This window comes from Cuculus canorus, chromosome 1 (assembly GCF_017976375.1).
Source record: "Cuculus canorus isolate bCucCan1 chromosome 1, bCucCan1.pri, whole genome shotgun sequence".
Classification (NCBI taxonomy): Eukaryota; Metazoa; Chordata; class Aves; order Cuculiformes; family Cuculidae; genus Cuculus; species Cuculus canorus.
The window spans coordinates 104,163,115-104,190,534 of record NC_071401.1 but is presented as its reverse complement, the minus strand read 5'-3'; the positions used below and the strand labels follow the sequence as shown (position 1 = coordinate 104,190,534).

At 38.1% G+C, this 27,420-nt stretch overlaps 1 protein-coding gene across 3 annotated transcripts in view; it reads right to left on the bottom strand.

The window, feature by feature from the left end:
* Positions 1–27,420, bottom strand: part of LOC104061591 (SAM domain-containing protein SAMSN-1) — a 54,974-nt gene that overhangs the window by 26,423 nt on the left and 1,131 nt on the right. Inside the window, exon 2 of one of the 3 annotated variants that reach the window (XM_054071890.1) lies at positions 26,880–27,256. In XM_054071890.1, coding sequence (XP_053927865.1) covers positions 26,880–27,256 — 377 coding nt within the window. Of the gene's footprint in view, positions 1–10,387; positions 11,501–26,879; positions 27,257–27,420 lie in introns of those variants that run through there. The other 2 variants (XM_054071899.1, XM_009563544.2) reach the window with 2 other exon arrangements.

Below are 27,420 nucleotides of genomic sequence, written 5' to 3'. Positions count from 1 at the left end.
GATAACTAATTAAAACTGGAACTTATTTATCGGGATTCAAATATTATGGAACATGATAAACAAACTAACTAGCTGAAGAATAAGATCCAAGCAGTAGGGCAATTTTTTCCCCCTCATTATCTCCCTTCAGACATCCTGACTACACTTGATTAATGAATCCATAGTGAGATTAGCTGAAATTGCCTTAATGGAGATGCACTGCAGTAGAGAAGCAAAACTCGGTGCAGTATCTGTCATCAGTCACTGTGAATTTTAGCGTTTCATCAAATCTTTATGTCCATTTATTCACATTGTTTTAATCTTTGAAAATAATAACATCAAAATAATAAAAGACTACACTCATTACAGTAGCTTAACTTTTGATTCCCTTAAAATTATGACCAGTGTCACCACTTTTTCTTCTCCATGTGTCCTCTTTTGTCAGAAGACTGAATTCCAATGTTGGTTAATTGCCAACCATTGGCCAAAGTTATCCTAATTGTGCAGTTATAGAAAGCACACACAGCATTTCATTGCAGACTCTCAGGCTTCAAAAATTGGATATGCTTGCACAACATGTGCCTAGGAATCTAAAATATGCTCCTTGGAAATCTGAACTCATAAAACCAATTCAATAAGCTTTTGGATTTGTCTGAGTATGGAAGTTGGTAGTTTCCAGCTCAGGGTTTCCTCTTGATTTAGCACAGTGTAAGAATACTACTTAGTGCAGAAGTTATCTGTAAAATTCTGGATTTTCTTTGTTGCATAAATTTTATAACTGCAATTCCAGGAAAGAAAATCTAGTTGTCTGGAGAACGATAACATCCTGATTCTGTTCATGCGGCACTTATGCAAGAAAGGAATGAATACAATCAACAGCTCACTATGGGTTCAGGATACAGCAAATGGTACCAGTCTAATATGGGAGCACATTGATTCCCCTCTCTGTTTGATTATCTCTGTGGCATGAGGTTATTGCAATGACAGCTCAGTGGAAAACTACAGTTTCGTCTCATGAAAAACAAATGTTCCAGATCCTTGAAATGCTTTTCCATTCTGAGACATGACAAAGTTGAGAATGAGCTTTTCACTCCTCCCCTGCTCCCATAGCCTCTATGAAAACTACGTGCAGTTGAAAGATTACTTCACAACGAGATGATGTTACCAAGGCACAGACAGCAGTGAGGGCTTTGAGGTGTTCTTTGAACCCCAGACTAAAAGCCATACACTAAATCCTGCTGAAATCTAGCCTATCACTGCAAAGGGAATTGTGCCAGCTACAAGGTTTTAAGCTTTCATGAATGGGTGGGAGCATGTTGCCTCTTCCCATTCTTTCAGATACTAACTAAAATCCTAAACACATCGTTTTCAAACATTTTATTACAAATACCAAAAGATGTTAATCAAGCAAATATAAGCTCCATTATAGAGACAGGCAGAAAATCATAAAACACTGACAATATCAGAAGTTTCTTGCCATGTACTTGTGACTAGAGCTGAATGCCTGCTCTACCATTGTCATTCATCTCATGCACCCTCTACACAGGTTCTGAGCTATTCATCCATCAGCAAACCATCTTCCCTTTCCAGTTCTGGAAAAAGACCTTTCTGGACTTGCCATCTAATCTTAAAAATGGAGGCAGACAGACAGAAGCATAGGAGAAAAACAGCACAGCTGTGGTCAGTGAAAGCAGTTTGAGTGGTGCTCAGCATCCTCTTTGCAAAGGTGAAGGCAGCAGAGAACCAAGGTGCATGAGCTCATTCAGCTGTCTTGGCCATTTTTTCATCTCATCTTTACACATCTGCTTTCGGCTGTGCTGTTGCTAAGTGAATTACTTTAGCTCACAGTGACAGGATCTAAGAGACAAAGCTCCATCTCTATCTCAAACATAATTGTAGAAGGAAGACATGAAACTGCACCATAGCTTTTCCATGTTTTCCGATTGAACAGCACTCTGATAGTTCTTCTCCCTGAAGAAGCCATGAGAAACACTGCATAAAAACTGAAAGTTAAGTACTCAAGTATTCCAGTAGCCTCATATCTCACTTGCCTTTCAACATACCCGAAAGAACAGAAAACCTACTGCGGCTTCTGAATGGTGTCAGCATGACCAAGTAGAGGAACTAACAGCTTGCTACACTTCTCTAGGAAGTAACCATTCAGCATCCCATGAAAATCAAGTACAGGAGTGTGCAGTTACTTGGTTGTTCTTGTGAAGATGATAACAGAAGACCTAAAAGGGTAGGAAAGGGACTAGAACTCTATCCAGAAGACATAATGGTTTGAAACTGTAGGTGGATCACTAGATCGTCTTCTCAAAGAAAGGTTGTCAGCCTCAGTGCTCAGTGATGGTTAGAGACCCTTTGCTGTTGACATTCACCTTACAAGAAAGAGGCCAGTATGTGTTACGACTGGCAATTAAGCAGCCTAGAGACTGTGTACGGGTGAAGTCGTTATGCAGCTTTCTGTGCATCCATGAAATAAACTAAAGAAGCATGGGGGGGAAGTGGCAGTATGGTATATAATATGTATAGTCAATGAAGCAGCTTCCCTGAAGCAGTTAAAAATCTCCAAAATTTTCCCTAGGCTGGAATTTCAGCCTCAGGTTTGGGAAGAAGAAAAACGTCTGAAAAAGCTCTTGGGTGCACTGTAAGTGGAATAAGATAGAAAAAGCTAGAAAGGTAAGAGTGATCAGGGGTGCAGAAGAGATTTCTCTTGGGGAGAAAGTAGGTGGTCATTCGTCTTCCTATGGAATATCAACATATGTACAACATACATTTTTGTCTGATTCACGAAGCATTAGGATGGTCTGAAGGACTTCTTAAATGCTCAGAGCATGTATAATCTGTAGCCTGATGTCAAGCAGCAACATGTCTAGCAAAAATACTGACATTGCTTATTTGTGGAAGAGAGTAATACGTTGCTAAAAACTGAACTAACTCTGCTGTCTCTGTTGCAAGATTTTAGAAGATAAAGTTTAAGGGATATTGTGATTACGGAGGCCCAGAAGGCTTTTATTTTCTTCTCTGGCATGGGTGTTGCCAGAGATTTCCACCCACACATCAAGGGGTTGATTCCTCTTGCTGAAGTGTTTGTAGCCACTCACAAATTACGTACACAAGCTGGCTGGTGATGGCTCTACAATGACTTCAGTCTGGACTTATACTACGACACAGATTACTAGAAGAGTGTTCAAACCTATAGAAAACTGTAGGCCACATCCGCCGCTTGTCCTGTCTGTACCTAGTTACTGCTTTTTTCCAGCAATGACAGATACCCTGGCCAATGTTTAATTTGGGGTATTCTGAGTTTCCTAGAAACATATTATTGAAGTAAGTCCACTGCTTAGTAAAGCTAATTAAAAAATTAGAAGGCAACTAATGCTGATTTGTGTGATCTTGGGAGTTGTGCTATAGTGTTTATCAGAGAGTACGGTTATAAATGATGTGAATGTTAGTCTGGTTTCTAAAAATGGCTGGAGAAGGTGGTTCAGACATACTTCCTGAAATGTTCTTTCATGCTTAGGGAAACAAACCAAGAACCAAACTGGATTTGTTACTCTAAGCAAGATGAATATTAATGTGAAAATGTTCTCTTCAGGAAATTGGCTCTCACCTGTTTAATAATATTCTGCTGTTAAGGATTTAAGCCTGGCTAATGAAGGAAAACCAAGACAGGCAAGAAATAAGAAATTACCTGAATTTTGTGCAAAGTTGGTGAAACTTTAAAATGTGCTGTAATCAAGGGAACACACAAAAGATAACGTCCTTTTTTCCTTTGTCTCATGAGCTAGTGAAGAGTTGTGTGAGCCCTCAGTGAGCCTATGTGTTGATCTGAGCATCGAAATATGGAGTCTGGTCATCCTAATCAGCCTCCTGGCAAGGGAGAAGAGAGAGACAGCTATTCTTTCCCTAACAAAGACTCTGCATCCTGCCTTCCTTGTGATAAAACAAAATTCCTCAAATTTAAAGATCTTACTAGAAGAGATATGCTAGCATATATATTAAGACGCCAAAAACTTTCTGAAACTTCTGTTGAAAAAAAAAAATGGTTGATGATCAAGATGCAAGATGATAACATAAATAAAAAATACTGAAGGTATGAGGAACAGTAATATGATTGCCGAGCCTTCCACTCCCACATGATAAACAACCCAAGGTTAACTCTAACCTTGTTCTGTTTTTTTTATGAAGCCTAAGGGAGACAGGAAACACCTTCTGAAGTGTCACCTGCAATCATTTTTTCCCCCTATATATACGTATGTGGTTGTTACAAGTTTCATTTTTTTCTTTCTCTGAATCCTCCCTGATAAAGGCCCACAGGTATTTCCACTATAAACCAGATTCTTAAAACTTCTTCCCAGATGTTGTCATCCTTTTCTGCTTATTTAACAGCGTTCAAATGGATTTTGACAAACCATCTTTCTTCAAGAGGCAATGCAGTAAAGACCTCTAATGACAGAACTATGTGTCATCTTTGCCTATAAGCATAAATTTGCACAGCAGGCAGTACAGTGAAAACAGCTTGTCATCAACTCATCACCTCTCATCATTGTTAGAATGAAATGCAAATGGAAACGAACATCACTTCAGACATGGTTGTGAAAATTAGCATCTGTAACATTAGCAGTGGCTCCTTTGTTATGCACTCAAGATTTCAGGGGGAAAGAAAAGTATACAAAACTTGCCATTTTCAGAGTTCTATGAGTCTTTACCTTTGAAATATAATTAGAACCCTCAGATTTCTCTACTCAAGGATAAATCCTAGTTAATATTCCTTAACATTGAGCAATCTTGTCACTGCAGATCTTGATATACAGAAAATGTAATTACATATTGAATTATTTTTGGTGTTTAAGTTTGCCACACGTATTTTATTTTCTTTAATAAGTATTCCCCATTAGAGAGTTACAAGCCACTGTCAAATTAAAAAACAGCACCAAAAAACTTATAGGATCTACCTGTGCTACAGGCTCAAAATACTTAGACAAGTGGTAAACTTTACCCAGATGACAAGTCCCATTGAAATCAATGGAATTACAGCTAATTTATTCATTTAAGTGTTTTCAGAGTCAAGATCAGACCTTCTGTGAAAAACATATAAAAAGAGGAAATCCTGGCCTCAAGTCTATGGCAAAAATATGCACTATTTCTGTGGAGGAGGGTTTCATTTTAAGTTTTAAAAAGGAAAATTATAGGTGTGAAATATTACTAGAGAACAAAGTCACACATGAAAATATTTCCAACCATTGGATTTGCCACTATTATCTCATAACCTTGGAAACAAATAATAGTTTATCAACTAAGTAAGCAAATATTGATTTAATTAGAATCTTGGACATATTTTTGCCTAAACAAAATGCACAGGCAGTGACCCTGAATTGTCTTACACACCAGAAGTAAGATGAGTTCCAAGCACCAAGTACATTTGGAAGTAGAATAAGCAAACAAAAATGTCTCAAACCTTTAGCATAAACATAGATCAACTGTCAAGAGGAATAATGACACAAGACTTCCTTCAGTCAAGCCAGAAAACATGGCACAAAGTTGTCTTTGCTTCAGCTTGAAGTAAAGCCAAGAATCATCAGGCAGTTTGCAAGTTTCCTCTGCCCCTAGGAATTTGTGAGAGAGGGCTCTGACCAACACTTTACATCCTGTTAAGTGGGCAAGACAATGCAGTGATGTTTTACAGATTATTTGCACCTTCCATTGTCATTTGCACCTAGTCAAATGTGTAAAACAGTGCAAAGCGGAATGCTGAGTAAGTGCAAAATGCTTTCATAGTGTTTTATATGAATGGTGCCAGGATATGGTGCTTCCTGAAGCATATACAAAAGAGAAGACTAGATCCTGTATAATTTCTTAGAACATTTTTTCTTCCTGTCTTTCTAGATCTGCTCCATGCCACTCCCCATATGCACTGACATCTGTAACATCATAAGGGCCAAAGAGGCTAAAATCAAGGTGATTTCAGGGGGTCTTTCTTTCATCCTCCAAGTCAACTGCTCTCCTCCTTCCCAGCTCTCTAAGTGATGTTAGAACATACTGCACAAATTCATAGCTGAAACACATCTATTAAAAGCATCCTTCCTCCACTTGCTATAGTACTTTCCTGCTCTGCAACTACAACTGCAGCAATGCAGGAGACACATGATCTCCCTGCAGTGAGCTGACAGAGCTGAGACTGACTCCAGCCATCAGCATGACCGTGAACCTCAGGGCTAGGTGTAAGACCTAGTTTGTTTGACCTCACCTACCCACAAATAATACCACAGCTCAGAACGCCTATGCCATGTAAAACAAGACACGTCTCCTTTGCTGGAAAAGAAAGGGAGGCAGGTAAGGACTGAAACAAAGTGCTGGGAAGGAGCTGCCTCTTAGTGGATGGGACATGAAAAGGCTCTGTTGTGTCAGAAAGTCATTTAAGGTCCTTGGGTAGACAGATAGGTTAGATTAGACAGCCTTGAAATAGAAAGCTTAGCCCTTCAATTGGTTGAATTTCTTTAATATTAAGCAGGGTATTTTTAAGCCTTAAGACTTTTCCTTTATAGTTCAGCTACCTGGATCCTCAGATGATGTACAAGGTACAGTTCCATGGCAGCATGTGCAGCTACAACGATAAACATTCGCAAAGGATCAGAATCCTTCACGTATCTCTTTTGAAAACATTTCTCTCACATTTCTCTCCCAATTTCCTCTGGGATGACACTGGGTGTTTTTTTGCCTAACAATAAGTGTCTTTTTGTATAGTTTACTTATAATGCATTCAGTGATCATATGCATATCCATGCATGCACATAAGATGCCAGACATACAAAGAAGTTATTAGCATGACTGCAGCACTACAGAAATCCTGCCGTACAACAAAAAAATCTGCAACATTACTGTTTAATGGCTTAGTATCTACCTTTCCATAGCAGACACCGAGAGTCATAAGATGGTAGTTTTCATCTATGTAGCACCTAACGTATCTGCAGAAGTCTTTAAAGCACCACAGTTACTAATAAAGTAAATGCATTGCACACAGAGAGCTGGCAGTTGGATACTGAGAATATGTATTGTCCCTGCATTGGTCATTGACTTGCCTGCCTCTACTAGAAGCTTTATAAAGGGATGGTGAATTGCCTCAATAAAGGTTTTAACACCAGCTTTCCTTGGTATTCCTTCATCTTTATCGTAAGCCCTAGTTGGATTCCAATATTTTTCTCTTTATAACATAATAAACTCAGAAAGATTAAAATTAAAATCTTGGTGAAACTTGAATTAATGCACAGAAATTCATAAAATCATGATAAAGATAACTGATCACCATGGTTAAGATTCAGTTGCTTAAAAAGATCTTTTGGTGACCTCTTTGAGGGCCTAAGGTAGCAAACCTGATTTTCATTTAATACTCCAGACCTTATGGCTCTGACATAGGTCTTGCGTCAGCCCCATGTGGATGTGTTGGAAGCACCAGGACTGCCACATAAAGGCAAGGTCAGGTAGACCAAGACCTCCACAGTGACAACAGCATTCTGTCCTCTGAGTATGATGAGGTACCAAATGTTGCCTTAACACAACAGGGATAGCCAGGAAGTGATCTAGGGAAGTCACTTGAGAAATCTTGTAACTTCTGTCTGGAGGTAAGGACCTCTGCCCCACGTTACCCAATTCAGTATTAAGCAATTTAAGTATTTATGTTGCTTCCACAGGGCATGTTTCGAAATATGCTACAACAAGCTAAGATTTCTATTCTGTATGACTTGGGCCTATTTCCTCCCGTGCCCTTTTTGTAAATAGCACATTCAGCAATAACGTTCTTGTCATGGAAATTTTACACAATTCTGTGAAAAGGTGGGACTACATTAAGGAAAGTGTTCCAAAGCACACTACCGAGGCAGAAAGATGTTCCAAGCTACTTTACCAGGACCATTCTGGTTTTGTAAACATTCACAATAAGACAAAGTCAGCACAGAACAGTCAGCAGATTTGACACAGTCAAGTGCTTGGACTGTTTTTATCCCTGCTTTACAGATACAGTGAATCAAAACCATGACCATGATATATATTTGAGAAGGCACAATGCCAGAACTTTAATAGCATAGAGTGCATTCATGAATGAATAATGAATAGCTATGTGAAAAAAAAAAAAAAAGAAAGAAAATCTCACTGTTGTTAGGGAATGTCATCTTATGCAAGAAGAGAGTGAGCAAAACTGGCTTTTGAAAACATTTGACAGGAAAACTAAACCCATCCAAAGAGTCTCTCATGGTCATTTCTTGCTTAACCTACAATGTAATTAGATATTATAAGCATAGAATAGAATCATAGAATAGTTTGGGTTGGAAGTGACCTTAAAGATCATTCAGTTCCAACCCCCCTGCCATGGGCAGGGACACCTTCCACTAGATCAGGCTGCCCAAGGCCCCATGCAACCTGGCCTTGAACACTTCCAGGGATGGGGCATCGACAGCTCCCCAGGGCAACCTGTTCCAGTGCCTCACCACTCTCATAGTGAAGAGAGTCCTTACGTCTAGTCTAAATTTGCCCCTCTCCAGTTTATAGCCATTGTCCCTAGTCCTATTACAACAACCCTTTGTAAACAGTCCCTCCCCAGCTTTCTTGTAGCCCCTTTCAGGTACTGGAAGGTCGCTGTAAGATCTCCTCTGAGCCTTCTCTTCTCAGGCTGAACAAGCTCAACTCTCTCAGCCTGTCCTCATAGGGAAGGTGCTCCAGCCCTCTGATCATCTTTGTAGCCCTCCTCTGGACCCGTTCCAACAGCTCCATATCCTTCTTACATTGAGGATTCCAGAACTGGGCACAGTACTCCAGGTGAGGTCTCACAAGAGAGGAATAGAGGGGCAGAATCACTTCCCTCGCCCTGCTGGCCACTCTTCTTTTGATGCAGCCCAGGATACGGTTGGCCTTCTGGGCTGTGAGCACACATTGCTGGCTCATGCCGAGCTTCTCATCGACCAGCATCCCCAAGTCCTTCTCTGCAGGACTGCTCTCAATCACATCATCCCCTATCATGTACTGAAAACAGGGATTGCCCAGCCCAGGTGTAGGACCTTGTACTTCACCCTATTGAACCTCATGAGGTTCTCAAAGCCCCACTTCTCCAGTCTGTCCAGGTCCCTCTGGATGACATCTCATCCTTCTGGTGTGGCAACTGCACCACTCAGCTTGGTGTCATCTGCAAACTTGCTGAGGGTGCACTCAATCTCACTGTTTATATCATTGATGAAGTTACTAAAAAAACCTGTTCCCAGTACAGACACCTGAGGGACACCACTTGTGATGGATCTCCATGTTAATTATACTTCTTCCCTGACATTCAAAACAGTATGATGATTGAACCATACTATACCAATCAGTGAAATGTCTAAACAAAGTTAAAACCTCTGGGGAAATGGATTAAAAATTGTTTCAAATCCATGGGAAAAAACCTTAATTGTTAACAAGTCTTAGTCTAAAACTGCAAGTGCAAGATACAAAAGCCAGTACTGTGTAAAAACAGAAGACATTCCTGCTGGAATAGCATCTGCAATAATATTTTAGGATCCAGAAGTTACTGAGTTGTATTCCCAAATAGTGAGAAGATGGGTCTTTAAACTAGGAGACACTGAGTTACTGAGAGCAGACATATACTGAAAGGCTTTTCTAGTCTCTTAGTTAAGTTTTCAGCACTGATAAGTAAAGGTAGAAATGAACATTGAAGTGCTCAGGTCTAGCAGTAGCCCTTTCTTTTCTGGCTTACAATACACTTACAAGGGTTGTTTTGCACCCAGTCCAGGGACTGAAGATAAATTTCTAGCACAGGATACATCCTTATGCATCTTGCAAAGCTCTCATTTTCTTTCTTGCAATTCCAGATTATGGAAAGTGTGTATTGTAGCACATTATTAATTTATTAAGAGTATTTCATTCAGGCTAAAAGTATAATCATTCCCAGAAAAGTGAAGATGGTGAACACTGATTGCCAAGTACTCTCTCCTCCTTTGGTTATGGTGATGCAAAAGCATATTTATTAAAATAAGGAACATATTCAATAGCTTTTCTGATTCTTCACCGATTCTTACACTTATTCATGGGACACCATCAGTTTATCATAGATGAAAGGGAGAGAGGAGATTTTTATGAGCTTTTCTGTTAAAAGACTGGTGCAGAACATATAACAATAGACAAAGTCCAATACCAGGAATCTTTAACACAGCTATGGCATCTTCACTATGGTGATTCCTTTAATTGGATCATTACTATAATGAAGTGAATATATACAAATAGATTACTGAGACTATCACACTGAGGCACTTGCTAGCTCATCAGGAAATCCTGAAGCTAGCGTTTAAAAGGAAATCCTCCTTTTAAAAATTTTTAAGTATTTCTTTTATTATTAATTGATAAGAAATTTGAACATTCTTACCTTTGGCTTTTGACTTTTCTCCTTATCAGACACGTTAGATGGCTTTCTCTTCAACATTTTCAATTCACAGTTGTCCAGCTGATGTGTGACCGCTACTACCTTGTAATCAAACTAAGTATAATGAAGCATACTACACTAGTGTATGTCGGTTACGCAGTTCCTTATTCTGTCAGGATATGACTTCACACAGTTGCTTTGCAGCATGCGTGAGTGAGCTGAAATCTTTGTTTGGGGAGGGAGTGAGCAAGGAGGGGAGGAAGCAACAGGAAAAAGAAAGAGAGAGGAGTACTAAGGAGATGATTTGGAAACAAGGGCAAAGTTCAGAGTGAGAAATGCTTTAAAACTTATTCCTTCAGGTCTCAGTAGGATTTTGGACAAACTCAAGAACATCATCCTCTTTTCTTCTCTTATTTTTCCCCACTCAGCCTTGTGGCACTGATTGCATCCTTCATTTCAACTTGTGCTGGACCGCAAATGTGAAGAAGGCATGCTGCTGTTCAGAAGACCGAAGGATATTGCCCATCAGATTTGCACTGCACTATGGTACATGGTCTAGATAATCCTAACACCTCTCTTTTCCTGTTAGCTCTACAGATGAGACTAAAGGCCACTGTTTGGTAAAGAAAGGAGTTTTTTCTAAAGTCTTCTTTTTCTTTTGTGTGATGGAATAATTGTTTTTGCCATGGATCATGAATTTGGTCTCCATGAAATAACATTTTTCAGTCCTCTTTTGTCTTTGATTTGGTGACAAAGTTACAGGGAGAAAATGTAAGTGTAACAGAATAATTACCACAAAGAAACAGAGGAGAATTGCAAAGGTCCTTTATACCCTTTTGAAAAACAGCCCAGAGGCCAAACAAATGTGGATGTACTAAGATAGCTTTGAATTTCTGCTTCATTTTTCTTGATATTATTTGCCAAAGTCAAATAACTGAAAGTCTTGAGCATCCTAGACGAAACTTATTTGTTATAAATCACAGGCCACAAAACCTGAAACCATGAAAACTTCCCAACTTTTTGTGGAAAGATGGAGGAAAATTCCAAATTTCAACACTCAAAGTTTTGAATCACACAGGAAGCTCAATTAAATCTTAATTTAATATTACTACAAAGGAAAAATAAATTTATTTCTAAGCTAGCTTCAAGAAAAAGGTTCAAGAGTATCAAGAAAAAAATTGTTTTTAAAACAATATTTTATTAATATTTTTCATTTTTTTTTCAAAGCAGATATATTCTAGGCAACTTTTATTCAAGCTTTGCATAGATAAAAGTTCCTTCATAAAAGCTAGTCACTGTGGAGGTGTCTTCCCACAGATGAAAATTCAGAAGTCCTTGTGAATCCAAATACTCTGTGCACAAACCTTTCTTTTTCTGTGTCATTCTCTTAATATTAGATTTGGTTGAACTCAAATTTCAAGGAAAGTTAACACAAGAAACCATCCAAACTGAAAAGCAGAGAAACTAATGGTTAAAAGCTGGTAAGAAATGCACAGGTCGTATTTCTTAGAATTACCTTTCCCAGTGCCATAAACACTTCTAATTTTTTGAAGCATGCATCAGCAATGATAGATAAGCAGGTAGTCTCTTGGCTGAATTTACTCTCTTTTTCCTCTGTGACAGGAATACTCCAGGGAGGGACAAAACACTGATCATCAGATGAATTCTCATTTCAGTTTGCTATTTGGATTTCTATTTAAATGTTTAGGAAAAGTTTTGGAGGTCTTCTTGGACTCTGATGGATTTTCCTTTCCAGACCTTCTAAGAACTGGGTTAGTAAGAAGAGGAGGAAGAGGAACTAGGGTTAAGATGCTGAAATTTTGACCAATATAATGCAAGACTGTTCTCTAGGTGACTGGATTAGAGTAGAGGATGCGTTGAACCTCAACTTATTAACCAAGATATTTCACTTTACGTTTTAATCAGAACTACAATAATCTAGAATAGATTTTAATTTCTTGTTATTATTAATCACTAATCAATTTATCATCTTTTTATTAATAATCAATAATGAATAAATAATCATGATAAACTCTGAGGGATATGCTTCTTTCCTATAACACCTCTTGAAATATCCCTTTAAATTGCTAAACATAAGGAGGTTTTACCATGGACATTTATTTAGCCTTAGTAATTCAGTAGGGCCATATGTTGTTACAAAAGCTGCGTATATGTTTAATAGTAATTAAATCTGATTATTTATCTGCATAGATGGAGTTTGCAGTATATTGTTTTTTGTTTTAATCTGATCGAAATGGAGAACTAAATCAGACTGCCGATCATTAGACTGTGATTTCCTGTCTCAGGCCACTGTTAAAATCTTCATGATTAATAAAATGGGAACTCATCTGAAGAGTAATATACGAGCTTCCTTTCTGTAGAATATTTATTGTTGAACAGGAAGAAAGAGGCCGTTTCAGGAGATATAGTACTCACCCCTATCTATTTCCTTTCCTCATCCACATATCAGAAAAATTATAGCGGCTTGAAAGCTGACCTGATTATGTTCTTGCCCTTGCAAGTTTGACCCACACTAGTTTGAAAAAGTAACAAAGTGAAGAAAATCAAATGCATATGACATGAAGTTCATTAAATTTAGTTAACTAATACATTTCAAAAGGAGCTCTTTTGAATTGAAAATTAATAATAAGCTGAGCGCTTATATGCGCTTATATCCTCTGTATGTGAAACTAATTTTTCAAAGGGGAATCTACATAGGATTAAAAAAAATTCTCATACTTAGTTTTTTTGTTGGACATGACCACAGGCAACTTATTCCATTTCCTTGTTGGTCTTTGAACCTGATCCAAACCCTGCTGAAATCAATAGAAGTTTTTCAGGTGAATTTTATGGGCCTTAGATTGACTCTTCCATCCTGAAATGCCCAGGCAATGCTACTCTTCTGTCTCAGAACTCCTATGGGGAAAAGGCTATCCACTTAAAAATAATTAAGATGACCCCCATGAGAAGGTTTCCCACTGTCATTATATTTATAGAAAGCAACATACCTTATAGCTTGTTATTATCATTATTCAGCTTTAATGAATGGCCATGATGAATGGCTCTGGATATTCAACTCCTTCATGTGCCTCCCTCCCACATGCTATCAAGTGCCACAACAGTTGCCCCCTCAGTGGCTCCATCCTTACTCTGAAAGGAGAGATCACTTTTGGCTAAACTGCAAGTGTAAACTTATCCTTTCAATACTTGAGTTTTCTGATAAAACTAAAAAGTAGGTTAAAAGGTTTAGCATACTGGCCACCTGTCAAAAGGCAAATGAAATTAGTCTTTTTTCATAGTATCAGCTCATATTTCTTTGTCCTTCTTGGACAAATCTGGTCCAAGTTTAACCAGAGCCTCAGAGATACCTTGAGGCTATACAGTGCTAAACAATCCCAAAGTGCGTTAGTATGTTTATTTTAGTTAAAATAAGACTTACATTTTGTACAAGAAAGAAATCATGCCTTCAGCCTCTGCTTTTATGGCCATGCCTCTCCCTGTATGATCTAGCTCTTTCAGATACCGCAGAAATCTTCGGATAGCAAGTGGAGCTGAGTGAATAATTTGCAGTGAATAATTTACTTAACAAATTTAATCTTTATTTCCTCAAGGAACATTCATAAGTAGGACACAGTTTCTTCATATATATTAACTATGGCCCAGAAGATAGCTAGATACTTCCCTCTCCTGGTCTAACCTGAGCTAGGGCCAGCCACAGCTACACTCACTGCAACTCCTCAGCAGAGCTCTCTCCACGTACTAGCATGACAAAGACTCTGTGGAAAATAAAAGGAACAAGTGTGAAAAAGTGATCCCTTCTTTCCCTGCTAAGAGCCCATGAAAGAAGTCAGAGATTGTAGGCTGGGCTTTCTTTATAACTCCTTAAACAAAACACTTGCTTTTAATTTTAACTCCAAAGACTGAAGCTGTGATATTTCCATTTGGATGCTGGAGAATGAAGCTGGACACTTTAGGTCTTGTCTTTGAAACTCCCATTCTCACTGCAAACTTATCACTGTGAGCTTAGAACTTAGTGCTGAAAAATTGTCCAAAATGCTTAGGGTCTTCATGCAACAAAGTATGTAATTTCCTATTGAATAAAATCCTATGTGCTTTTCATTAGGCATAAAAAAATGAAGAAGCTACAGAAACTCGGAATCTTCAAGAGACAAAATCAGATTAAAGAATATTTTGAGCTTACTCCCTTGATTTGACAGTGCTTTGACACTATATCAAGAAGACTCCTATCCTGTACAAAGCATAATTTCTACAGAGCCTGCAGAAACTGGCTGTTCAGGAAAGCTAATAATTAACATCTGAAGCTTTCTTCAAAAACTCAATCTTTGCTAAATAATTTGCACTGGGGGAGAGATCTCTAATGCCATACGTCCACTGAAAGAGCATGAGGGAGTAACAACATCATGTAGTCTAAGCTTGTTTAGGCACCCATCTGAGTGCAGAACAGCAGGAATACTCTCATCATGACGAGTTCCAGAACTGTGAATTTGGCCTCTCTCAGATTATTTGGCTTCCTTCTCTATGTAAAAAAATATTCTTGTGATTCCTCGTTCTCTTATGCTAATCCTTTGCCACTAAGATCAATGGAATCACAAAGAAATATGTCAGGGACATGCTGTAGAGCATCACTACCAAAGCTCCTACAGAATTTAGAGATGTGTCTAGTACAAGAAGCAGTTGCTACTCTGTAAGTAAGAAAAGGTGTCTCGTTGCCAGGCCCTTAGACTGTGTCCTTGGCACGCTCCCAACACAGCCTGGCTGAAAGGGAAAATAAAGTACCGAGAACTTGTGTCAAATTTTGATCCCAACACATTCTCTTGCATTAGTGGTAGATGAACGGATCAGTCATACCTACACTATGTCAGGTTAGCACTAACACTAATAAAAATCTATACTATTGTGACAGAAGGATTCTCAAGGAGATTGGCTTTCACCTAGTGAACAAATCCTTTTCTTATTACCTTGAAGAGTAAGAACCAAAGTTGTAGCTATATCTTCTCCTGTTGGGAAAACTCAAAGTCAGCACCATTGGTGACTTGTAAAACACAGCCACAGGCTTATCCAGCATCTGTGTAATGATTTTCAACAGAAATATGTGCGTCAGTGGTGGTTTTCCTGTACTATTTATTGTAAGCAGAATACACTTTACTGTCTGTGATTAATAACAGAAAGTAACTGGCAGGATGATGCTGCTGTGGGTTCAGGCATGTAAATGAACAGCACGCTGTTTCTGAGAACAAATATTAAAACATAGTCAAAGCTACATCACAATCTTCATGCCTAGAACATCTCAAAGGATTCTGCTAATGAACACTACAATTACTAATCAGCTACAAGGGCATTTTATCCCACATAATTTACAGGTTTACATGATTGTTGTTTTATAGTCATCTCACTGAAGCTCAGCCTCCTAGAAATGCATTTACAGATAAAGAGTGACTGTTGCCTTATGCATATATTCAGAAAGCCCAAATATGAGATTTTTGATAAAGGAAACTGATATAAAATAAATTTAGGTGCTCTGTTTTAATCTTATACAAAAAAGACAACATGTTTCATTCAGCGTTTTGAAGACCAGCTTAATACATAAGCACAGGCAGTGAAGCAGGGGATTTTTTTCAAGGTATATACATGATGTCTGCCAGTGTATCTCTGATTAAAATCAAGATCAGCAGAAGTAAATTCTGATTAACTCTAATGCTCAGCCTGCTGTCAGGAAACTCTTTGTAGTCCGAACTATCTTTCACCAGTAAACATCTCCTGCTGAATTTCTTCGCTGATGTCAGAGTGTCAAGTTGCTGGGCTATCACAGCATTAGGACTGCTGTGCAAATGCTACCATGAAAAGAAATAAAGTGTGGTGCACTGCATATTTACTTACAGGACTTCAGTTTTGTTTTGCTTCTAGAAAAAAAATGCTATTCTTTCTTTCTTTCTTTCTTTCTTTCTTTCTTTCTTTCTTTCTTTCTTTCTTTCTTTCTCCTTGAACATGGTTTCAAATGGGTGAAAATAATAATTCGGAAGTGACAGAAGGGGACAAGATGGCTTTATTTGTAATTGGTTTTAAAACTTTCTTTCTACCCTTCTAACTGATGTGATGCTTGATAGCCAGCAAAACTGAAAAATGCTTCATCAACATGATCTATCTCAATCTTATGTTTTATTTTGTTTTCTTAGTACACTCTGTACCAGATCTGTGGGCTTATGTGTTGAAACACTTGATTCAAGTGCTAACATTAATGACAATTCCTTCAAAACCAAGCAAGATGTGGGTCAGGAATGCTCCATCAGCAGATCTACCAAATCACACTTACTTGGAATGAGACTTGAGCAGCTGATTTGTTCTCATACTCACTGCCAGGCCTGAACCTCACTGCAGGGTACTGCCTCCTGCTCTGTACATCTGTCTGGGAAGTGTAGGTGGTCACCCGGATGCATCAGCCACTTGCTCCAGGGCAGGAGCAATGGACAGTGTGCAAACTGTAGCCCTGATGAGCACCACAATAAAGAATAGAAGGCACTTTTCCTCCTGGATTTCAGCACTGAGTCCCTCACTGAGGAGGCTGTCCAGGTGATTGCTGCATCCTGTGCTAGTCACAGTTAGTGCCCTGCTTGCCTCATTTGGGTCTTCACGGCAAGCTTTCGGCTGTGGCTGAATGGTCACAAATGAGTAATTTGCCCCAAGTCACCTGCATTTTACTAACAGAGTGGGAACTTGCTCTTAGTGATCAACAAGATGAAGTAAAGCACAGTCATATATTTATTTCATTAAGGATTGAAGATAACATGCTTTATCTCCAGCTGTGGGCGAAAAGCACTCACAGGGACAGTCAGACAGAAGCGAATGGAAAGGGGAGACTGTCTCCAAAACTGTGCTCTGTGGAAGGAAAAGTGGATACTTTGCCTCTTAAAAAAAAACAATGCACTTTTCTTCTGGATTCCCTCCATCAGTCTTGATGTTTTTTTCATTGTATTATCAAAATTCTTCCCCTCTCACTTCCCTGCAAAGTCTCTGAGCTTTTAACTCACATCTTACACAGCACTTCTAATTCCTGCTCTCACCTAGCTGATCCTTTCTGCTTTTCGTCTCCTTTGCCTTGCTGCTGCGACAGAAAGCAGAGATTGACAAAAAGGTAATGAAACCTTCCTCTCCATCAGCTCAATGATCTGCTAAAAGTTCTGCTGAGCTACAGATAGCAAACTGGAGAGGATTCTTATTCCAGGAGCAGCAAAACACTGGAAGCTATATAGGCTTATTAATTCATAGCAAGTAATTCTTTTAATATACATACAAACTAGTAAACAGAAATGTTAATATTATGCTCCTCTAGTTTAGGATGTGGAAAGTTCACAATAATCTTCGAAACATCTTTGGGTACAAACACCCCTGTAAACCTAAATAGTAATGCCTAAACCCCTGAAATATATCACCCTCATCAATCATACACACATAAACTCATTATATTAAGAAAACCAAGTTTTAAATCCAAGAGAAGGCAGAATTAATGTTATCCATGATACCCGAATCTGAACCCTATGCCTGTATGTTTTATGATGCAGATTTAATGACACAGCTTTCATATTTACCTCATTTTGTCTACTGAAAGTCCGTCTCATTCAGTGCAGGCACTGAATCTAAATACAAGTATCAGTGCAAATATACTGTTTGAACTCCAGCCCTGCTGGTGCACAAGTTGGTATGGCTATTCTTACTTGTGTAAAAACATCTTATATGTAAAATAACACACTATCCCTGTTTTGCAAATGAAGTCTGAGGCAGATAAGTTAAATGATTTGTCTAATATCACACAAGAGGTCTGCAGGAGTACAGGAAATTAAATCTACATTATCTACATCCTTAATCACTTAATCGTGGTTCACTGAGTTAAGGAAGCTATGCTGCTATGAAGAATGGGAATAAGAATTGTCAATATAGTTCAATGAAATGCTAAGAAATTTTGATAAAACTTATTCACTGACTGCATGTAATCATCAGGTTTTGACTCAGTGGTTAGACTGGGTAGGCAGAAAATACAGCTTCAAGTGAAGTTTTGAGAGTTTGATGTCAAAGTTTCCAGAACACAAAATCTGAATATTGTCCTGCCTGTCTTAAAATGGCCACCAGAATTAACTGATTTTGCCCTTTTCCACCTGTACATCTCTTGCTGTAGGAGGTGAGCTGTCATTTATATTTATCTAAGAACAAGAACTGTCTTGTGATCTAGCATGGCAGCTAACACACAGCTAGTTCACAGTCATAGGTTTTGCCACACATATTGCTGTATTGCCATGCTGGTTAGTTTTTAGAGGAGTTATGTGGAAGCAAGTACGATCTGTGAAATCTAGGTATAAAAACACCTACACAATCCAGAACTAAATATAGAAACCCTCAAAATGTCTGCAGAAGTTTCTATCTGATGATCTTAAACTATCTGAACTTTTGATTTTCCCACTTCCTTTGTAGTGTTTGTCGTCATTTCTTGTAGTATGCTATCAAATATTACTTGTAAGTAGAAGTGAACGTGAAGTTTCATGCCATTTAACCTAATTAATTTGGTCCTTTCACAATAAATTTTCAGCCAGATTTCTTCAAATGGATTGGAGTGTAAGCATTTCCAACAAGAATTATGTTATAGTCAAGTTTCTAATTTGCTTTACGTAGGCATTAGAGAAGGTGAATTTCTTCAATCAATTAAATGTCTACAGAAAGTCAGTTCAGAAATTTCATTACCATAGGTAAAATTCCTTTCAAAATAAAACAGCATACTGAGATACAAATCATCGTCCAGTTCCTTCTGAAAAACCCATCTTTGTCTTCTAATGACCTTTTCATATACTAGAAAGTATTTAAATAGCATAATTAGAGATGTGTCCACCATGTGTCCATTATTTCACTTCCAATCTTAGGTTTTAGGCCCTATTCTTTTTCATTTTACTCATAATTATTTTTTAAAAGCTGGATGAAAATCCTGTATACGAATTAAATTTCCAGTTTTTAAAAATAGGTTTGAAAACATGCAAGACATACCATGCTCTTGGAGAATGTCACAACAGAAGTACTTCTTTTACTGGGCTTTGAAACACATTCATTAAAATAATGCTGCAGCCCTGGTAATCTTAATGTCTTTCGGGCACTGAAAATCCTCACTCTTCCATTTACGCCATTGCTGAGCACTGATAACATGTGACTTTTCCTACATTTCTATGTGAGGAAGGTGAAAACAGAACTAATTTCTTCTGATTTATGAAAGGATTATTTCATAAATAAGCTTTACGGGAACACTATAAAGCATTAAAAAATGGCTTACCAAAGAGAATAACTAGCTCAATCTGCACTCACAAAACAAGCAAGCAAACATAAAGAGCTTTATACTTCCAGAAAACTAATATTCCCTAAAGAAAGGTCCTTCAAATTAGCTAGGGAAGGAGACAAGGGGTATCAGGCATTGTTGTATCCACTGCTATGTACCACCTACGTATTCTTGTAACTTAAGATCAGTAGGGATTCTTAAGTCATCTTAGGTTGTGGCTTCCTTAGCAAAGACTTGACCTTAAAAACCCTACCGAATTAGTCACATGGGTAGCACTTTACTTTCAACTTCATCTGAAGAAATTTGAAGCTAAGCTTACTTCTCCTGAATAAAGATGAGCACACATAAAAGGTATACTGAGCTAATGCAGGCACAGATAAGATTAAATATTCTGACTACAAACAGGAAGATTGTCACCAAGTCAACAAGCACAAGATCAGGCCAAAGTTTAGGTTTCAGAAGTGGATCTATGCAGAAGTAAAACTGCATTACTTTGTGTAAGGAGATAAATTGCACTTAAAAGTTGCAGTCTTGAATAGGCAGATGCCAAGGCACCTGATGGCTTTATTGGTCAAAATGTTCCTGCCAGCACCGGGAACTCATGCATTAACAAAACACAGGATCAAAACACAGCTTGTATTAGCTAGTTCAATTGACAGAAGCACAGCTCAGGCTGAGTAGTGTATGGGAAGAAATTATAGCTTTACAACTTTCTTTTAATATAACAAAAAAGAAGAAAAATGTCAATTATAAAATGCTGTACTGACAGCAGATCCACAAAAGGATAATATTATCACAGCATAGGTATGTAAAGCAGCAGAGAGACAATACAGTCTATTTCTTTTGGTATGCAAAAGTGCATCATTTTGGCAATTCTAAAAGATGCTAACAGGAAGTTATGCTTTCATCAGACAATTTATCAACAACTGCACCTAGTTTAATTACACTTTGACTCTTCATCATGTTTCATGATTTCCTTTTTTCTTTTAAGAACTCGTGTGCCATCTACAAAGAATAAGTGTATGAAATGCGCAATTTTCCCATCAATTTCAACAATTATATTAATTTAATTCATATTAATTTCACAACAGTAATCCCAAACAGCCTTTTCTTTCCCTCTCTAGCTGTAGCTCTGCAGTACTTAACAGGTTTGTCAGAAGTAATCCCATGAAATCTGCTGAGGTGAATTGAAGTGTTCTTCTGCAGCTATCTATAATTGTGTTAAAGATGTTGTGCTATTTTAAAATATCTTTCACTGCAAATAAATTCACTTAATTATTGTTCTGCCTGATGTATACCAGCAAGTACTTGCAATCCAACAGTCCAGAAATGTTTGGAAAGAAAAACTGGGAATTGTTAACCTTTTTAGTAGTTAGGCATACGTGTCTCTAAAATTAATGGAAAATGTGACATAATTCCCTATATAGCTATGAAAATTCCAGTAAGCTATGAAAAATATAAGAAAGGACAAGAATTACTGTATTGAAGAGCATCAGCATCAGATTTTTCACATTTTTTAAAACCTGCTTTGAGACTGCATGGTCAAAGTCACAATAGATGAAGCCACTAAATTTCTATTTTTTTTTCACATTATTATACATGAAATAGCAAAAATCACTATAGGATGCAGAATGTCAGTGGCAGACCTTTGCTGTCAGCACATTGCAATGGTGCATCTATAGAGAAGCTGGATGCTCTCCCAGGCTCCCCTCTTCCAAGAACAAAACTTGAAGAGGTGAAGCCTTGTGCTCTAAGATGTGATTTTCTCCCATTTTTTTGTATTTAACTGAAGCAAGCCATGCAATATTTACCAACTTCCAAGTGTAACAGCTTCTTAAACAAAGTTTCCTGTAATAGGAGACAAGGATAGATTGTAGAGACACTGAATCACCAGGAAAACGAGCGCTGGCCTTTGTACTTTTTTGGCTGTGTCCATATTTTGCTTAGTATTTTCATGAAAAGTAAATGTTGAAAATTCAGTCATGGATCTTGACTTTCCCCAGTTTTAAAATGAAAGCCATTCAAATTTCATCAGCATTTGACTACAACAGATGTATAAATATATCTTGATCCCCACTCCCTTCCTTACAAGACTTAAAATTCAAAATAAGCCTTCACAAAGTTCTGGGACAGGGTTTGAACTGGGAAAATAGTGAGTGCATTTGAATTTAACCGTGTGCTAGATTTAGCTGTAGCACTGTTCACTTTTGTCTATCAGTTTATGTATTTTAAAAGACCCTGCCAGTTTGTGTAGCACAAAGGTATTTCTAGCTGTTTCTTTACCCTGCACGAGAGGTGCTGAGTACACAGGGTGAAGGGTTGGGCTGGTGGACTGATGGGGAGAGCAGGGTAACAGAGGAAATTAGCTAGAATGTTATAAAAAGCAACAAGAAACTTGTCAGGAGACTTGTAAATGAATGTATGACAAGATGAAAGAGAAGCACCTGGGGATAGTTTCATATCTTAGAACACAAATACTGTTTTCATGTCTAAGCCACAGCTTATCACCTGAACACTCATCATCATGGTCTTGACTTCTTTGTTTACTGCCACCCTTTCAGCTGTTCATCTCTTCTCTGGGCAAAGAGTTCCTTGGGTACAGCTGAGAAGGACTTCCTAATAGCAGTGGAAAATATATTTATATTTGGTGAAGATCTAGCTTCCTGTATTGTCACTGAAATAGGAACAAATAAGAGCTACAGCTTTTAAAAGGATCTTATTACTGACCCTGAAGCAGCTAGAGTGACTGGAGCAGTTAAAAATTGGTGTCTCAGAAAAAAAAATTTGGGGATTTCCAGTTTTTTTTCTTAGTGCTATATTTGTACTAGATAAAGACTCAAAGTGTAATACAGAAAGCTCTTCAAAAGCCTGTTCAGGTGTCTCTCAACAGAAACACATTAGCTGAAGAAAGAAAAAAACGCAGAAAACAGTCAACTTGCTTAAGAAAATTGAGCAGCCAGAAAGCCCATTAAAGCCCACAGCATTGTAGTGCTGCTGGCTGAAACAAAAGATCCAATCACAAGAGATCCAATATCCTGTATAAACCTCAAGGCAATATACAGCCTTTGAGAACCAAGATGATCAGGAGCAGCAGAGGCAGCACAGAACGCAGGGTAAGGCTAAGCATGGCAAGCAAGCAAGGCTGCTATGGGGCAACCAGAACTTATTGAGTAGAATAAGTCAAGAAAAGTTAGGACAAGAAAATGTCCAAAAATAGAGCTAAGAAGAAGAGTGCTTCTTTATTAAAGAAATTAGTGTCAAACTAGACTTGTCTGCAAAGGGCCAAAAGGAGATACTGAAAAATGGATTGTCTGGCAACAAAGTCAGGCCACGAGCAATGGTATCAATGACTAAATCCTTCTGCTGTTAAATCTAATCATGCTTCTAAGATAATGCAAGAAGAAAAACCTACTTCCAGTAGCTATCCTCTGATTTGTCTCCAACAGATGTTGTCTCCTTTCTCACTAAGTGCTTCACTCTGTGCCTGTTTCAGGGCCAGTCAAGTCCATCAAACTTCTACGGTTTCCAAGCTTCTGACTCTAAGTTTTCCATGCCAAAATAAAGTCCTATGCAATTGCACAGATTGAAAAAAAAAACAACAGAAGGCTGAAATGTCTTATATAAAAGTCATATGGACATGGCACTTCTAACTCTACTACTTTGTTAAGGAAGTGAAGACCTTAGCATACAAATAGCAGAAGGTCAGGGTTTTTTTTTTAAAAAACGAGAAAAAACAGTCTGAGACAGACAGCTGAACTGTTTTCTGCAGGGCTAAGCTTGAGGAATGAAAAGATGTATAAAATCCAATAAACTTTCACATTAAGATCAAGTGGCTGTTGAAGTGGTGTCTGGACAATCCTCTCCAGCTGATTCATAGCAGTACAAACACCAGCCTGGATCACTTATTTCTCTCCCCAGTATATTTTGTAATAATATGAAACTATGCAGCGTAGTAGTTTCTTTATCTAGACAATTTTGTTTTCTTTTGTTCTGAAGTATCCATTATTTTCTTAAATGTACTCTTCCACTTTCTAAGGAAGAACTATTTACAAATTATATCTTCTTAGCAAGAATATCAGTAACAATAATTTCACATGGCAATCTTCATACACCAAAAAAAGCAATTCTCCGTGTTGCCTCTAGCGAAATTTTGACCAACCACTAATTGTATTTTAAACAGCTGAACAATGTAGAAAAAAATTACCTATGCCTAAGTTAACCTTGCACAAAGTTGCTAATAGGAGCATCGTGGCTATAAAATGGTAACGCAGCACACTTAGTTCTGTATTTAATTAAAGGACAGAAATGCAGACTTCTAAAATGTTTTCATGATACATGAAGGTGGACAGGATGGGTGAGACTTAAGTTATCTCCAGTGTCCCTGTGCTGAAAGCAATCAGCTAACTAAAGTGTTTATTGTTTGTGCAACTGGGAGAGGCTGAAGGAAGAGTAGCTGGAGTAGTTTGGTGAGCCTGTTGTTGCTGAAGATGGATGTGACTTTTGTAGTCTGTTCTCACAGTTCTTGTTTAAGTGACCAGCCTGGATGACCTCTGTCAGCCATTTTATTGTTTTAGGTGAAATAAACAATGGCAATCTCAAACACTATAAGGGAGTCCGTGTAAGGTGCTAAGGAGGAAGAAAGGAAGTGGAAGAAAGGAATTAAGAAACCGGGGAAGGGAATTAGGACCCCTCATATTTTGACTCTCTAAATAGCAATCTATAATGAAGAGATCCAGGTGTTTTTCCTTCTGATTATGGGAAAGCACTGTTTTATTTACTATCTGCAATTCAAGCTTTGATTAAGACTAGGCTCACTCAGCTTTACGTATGTTCCTGAGATGAGTCTGGATAATATGTGTCCAACCTAAATATCTGTCTGTCCCCCAAACCAGATCAACCACAGTTTGCTAATGGAATGGCAGAGTTTCCGACCTTAGTTTTGCATCTACCAGTTTTGCCTCTTTGCCTATATTCAGGATGTGGCAATTAGCATTTCATTAATACATTTCAGGTTAGCCTCTCCATATCGTGCTGCTGTAAATACAGTAAAGTAGTAGCCAAGCCAAAGTCAGACAAGAAAATGAAGTGATATTTTACTCATATAATCAGAAAGGGTATTATAGAATATATTGGTTTTTCTCTAATAAGTAAATCAACATCAGAAAGAACATCTGCATCAACCCCTATGTCTGATCCTCTCATAGCAAAACCACCAGTGTCAGCTTGTTTGAGTCTTAAAAAGCAAACAAAAAAAATCCAGTCTTTGTAATCTTCAATTAAGCCTGTTGGGAGAATGCAAATGCAAACAATGTGATGTCTTGCCATTGCCTGTAATTTAAATCTAAAAACACTAAGCCTATAGAGATACATTAAAGTCAGGGAGCCCATCAGGAAAGCAGATGGCAAAATAAACAACAATGCAAGAAAAAAACTCTAAACCTCTTGCAAGCACTTAATAGTAACATGCGTAGGACAAATCTCACCAGGGTAGAGAACATTAGCAGACTGTTTGTGACAAAATGAAATAAAATTATTTGACTTGACACTTATGCTTTCATAAATCTGAACAACACATTTATTATTACTATTTTGCCCTGGGACTTCAGACTTATCTTGGGATGCTGAAAGTTGCTTTCATTAGGAGCAGGCATATGATAGATTGCAGCATCGTTGGCATGATGTGGTTTCTATGAAGAGTCGTATTTACTGGAAGACAGGAGGACTCACCCAGCAGACCACAGTCTTTGTTTACAGCTCCCCGCCTCTTTCTGCCAAGACTCTACCCCAAAGATCTGTCTCAAGAGGTTCTCCTTGGGAGTTTGCAGTTCTGAGGCTCTCCAGGGATTCACAATGGCATCTTTCTCAGGTTTTTTTAGGGTTATTTTTTTCTCTCTCTCTTCTAATTACAGGATGATCAATTAAAGCTATCTGTTTACTATGTCAAATCCCGAGAAAATCTTCTAGGCTACATTCAGTTAGGTAAATCCCATGTTTCAGGTACTGCCTGTTATTACGTTAGCTACTGCATCATTAACTGAATGACTACCTCCTTGTATTCAGAAGTATGGTTGCAATATTGCCTCACACCTTTATGTGTGTATAGCTTTCTTAATGATATAAAAGCACACATTAGAGAAAATGCTGGTTTTAGCAGGATACTTTCTGTTCTAAGATTATGGTTACTCAAGTGTCTATTTGAACACTCAGCTGGCAGGTTTCATCAGATATCTTGCCTCCTGTGGTTTAGATGCACGTTCCTTAGGACCAGCCTTATTGCAAAGTGAGAGCCAGCTCTGTCCCTGGAGCACTGTAGAGGGAACTGGCACAAAGGGAAAGAGGCTACCCTTTACTCTTTTCCTGATATATTTCAGTCAACCAGTCACTGTCCATGTGCTTATACTATGTGGAGGGCCAGAAGATCTGTTGTGCCCAGTGAGGAGAGGGAGAAAACCCTCACTGCAATATTCATATTTTGTATAGTTCACAAACTAAAGAGTTTCTTGGTTTTGTTTTTCTAGTTTTAAACAGCCTCTTTAAAAAAGCTAGCAACTAAAATAGAAAAGCCTCCTCTAGGTAGCTATCAAGAAAGGTAATTTCAGGTGAAGACTGAACTCTTTTTCTTTGTATCTGGCCCTAAAGCCTTCTTGCTGCCACAAAGGTAATTGGAAAAAATAGACTCCACCACTTGATTCGATGTAAGAAGGCAGAAACCCTAATGCCTCTTCAATCTCTGATGCATCTTCTAAATAACTCTAGTGTCCTTTACAACTATTGCAGTGACCTCTAGGGTCCTGATCCAAGCCCACTGGCTTCATTTACCATTACAGACTTGCCCTAGACTTCCACAAAGTTTTCTAAGCCTGGAAGGATGGGTATTTAATGTACAGGTGAAAAAAAGAGGTGTGTCTGATGAGAAACAGAATAGCCTAAAGCCTTCCATCTCAATGCTGCTGATGTCTGCATAGTTAAAAATGAATTACCTAGGGGTTTATGAACCGCTGGTGTTAGCCTGAACAATACATTCATATACATTTACCTGAAATCTGAATGTGGTTTATTGCATTTCATAACCACATGGAAGATGACAGCATCTCTTTAATACTGAATCAGAGCAAAAAGTTTCCACTTCTTATGCATATCAGCATAAAAGAAAGTACTTCTACTTACCCAGGAGTACTGTAGATCCATATCAGTTAGGGAATATGTAAGATGTGGCTGATGAGAAGAACAAGTACAATTTTCCCATTCTTCTATTTTTGAAATCAAGAAGTCACAAGGACAAAGCTGGTTATCAGGAAACGGCTTCCATTCACTCCACAAGTGAAATTCAGTTTCCGAACGGATTGAAATAGTTCCTAAGTTATTAAGTCTGGAAGTGTGTGATGGACCTAGAGATGCAGAAATAAAATCTGCACTAGGATCAGTCCCTTCTTTTGTCCTCATATTGTCTTTCCAGGATTTCTTTTCCTGAGATTTTGTCAGTTTCATGCAAGATGTTAGTGCTTCTTCATCCTCTTCAGAGAGATAAGCATCTTCTAATGTATCTTTAAAAATTTTAAAATACTTCTGTTATTGTATGTTGTTCTCATAGCACACTTTTCTCTTTTTTTTTTTTTTTTTTAATACTGTCTGTTGCGTTCTATTTAATGCAAAAGCCAAGGACTCCATAAAAAAACTCCTAAATAATAATGATAACTAGGGAGATGGA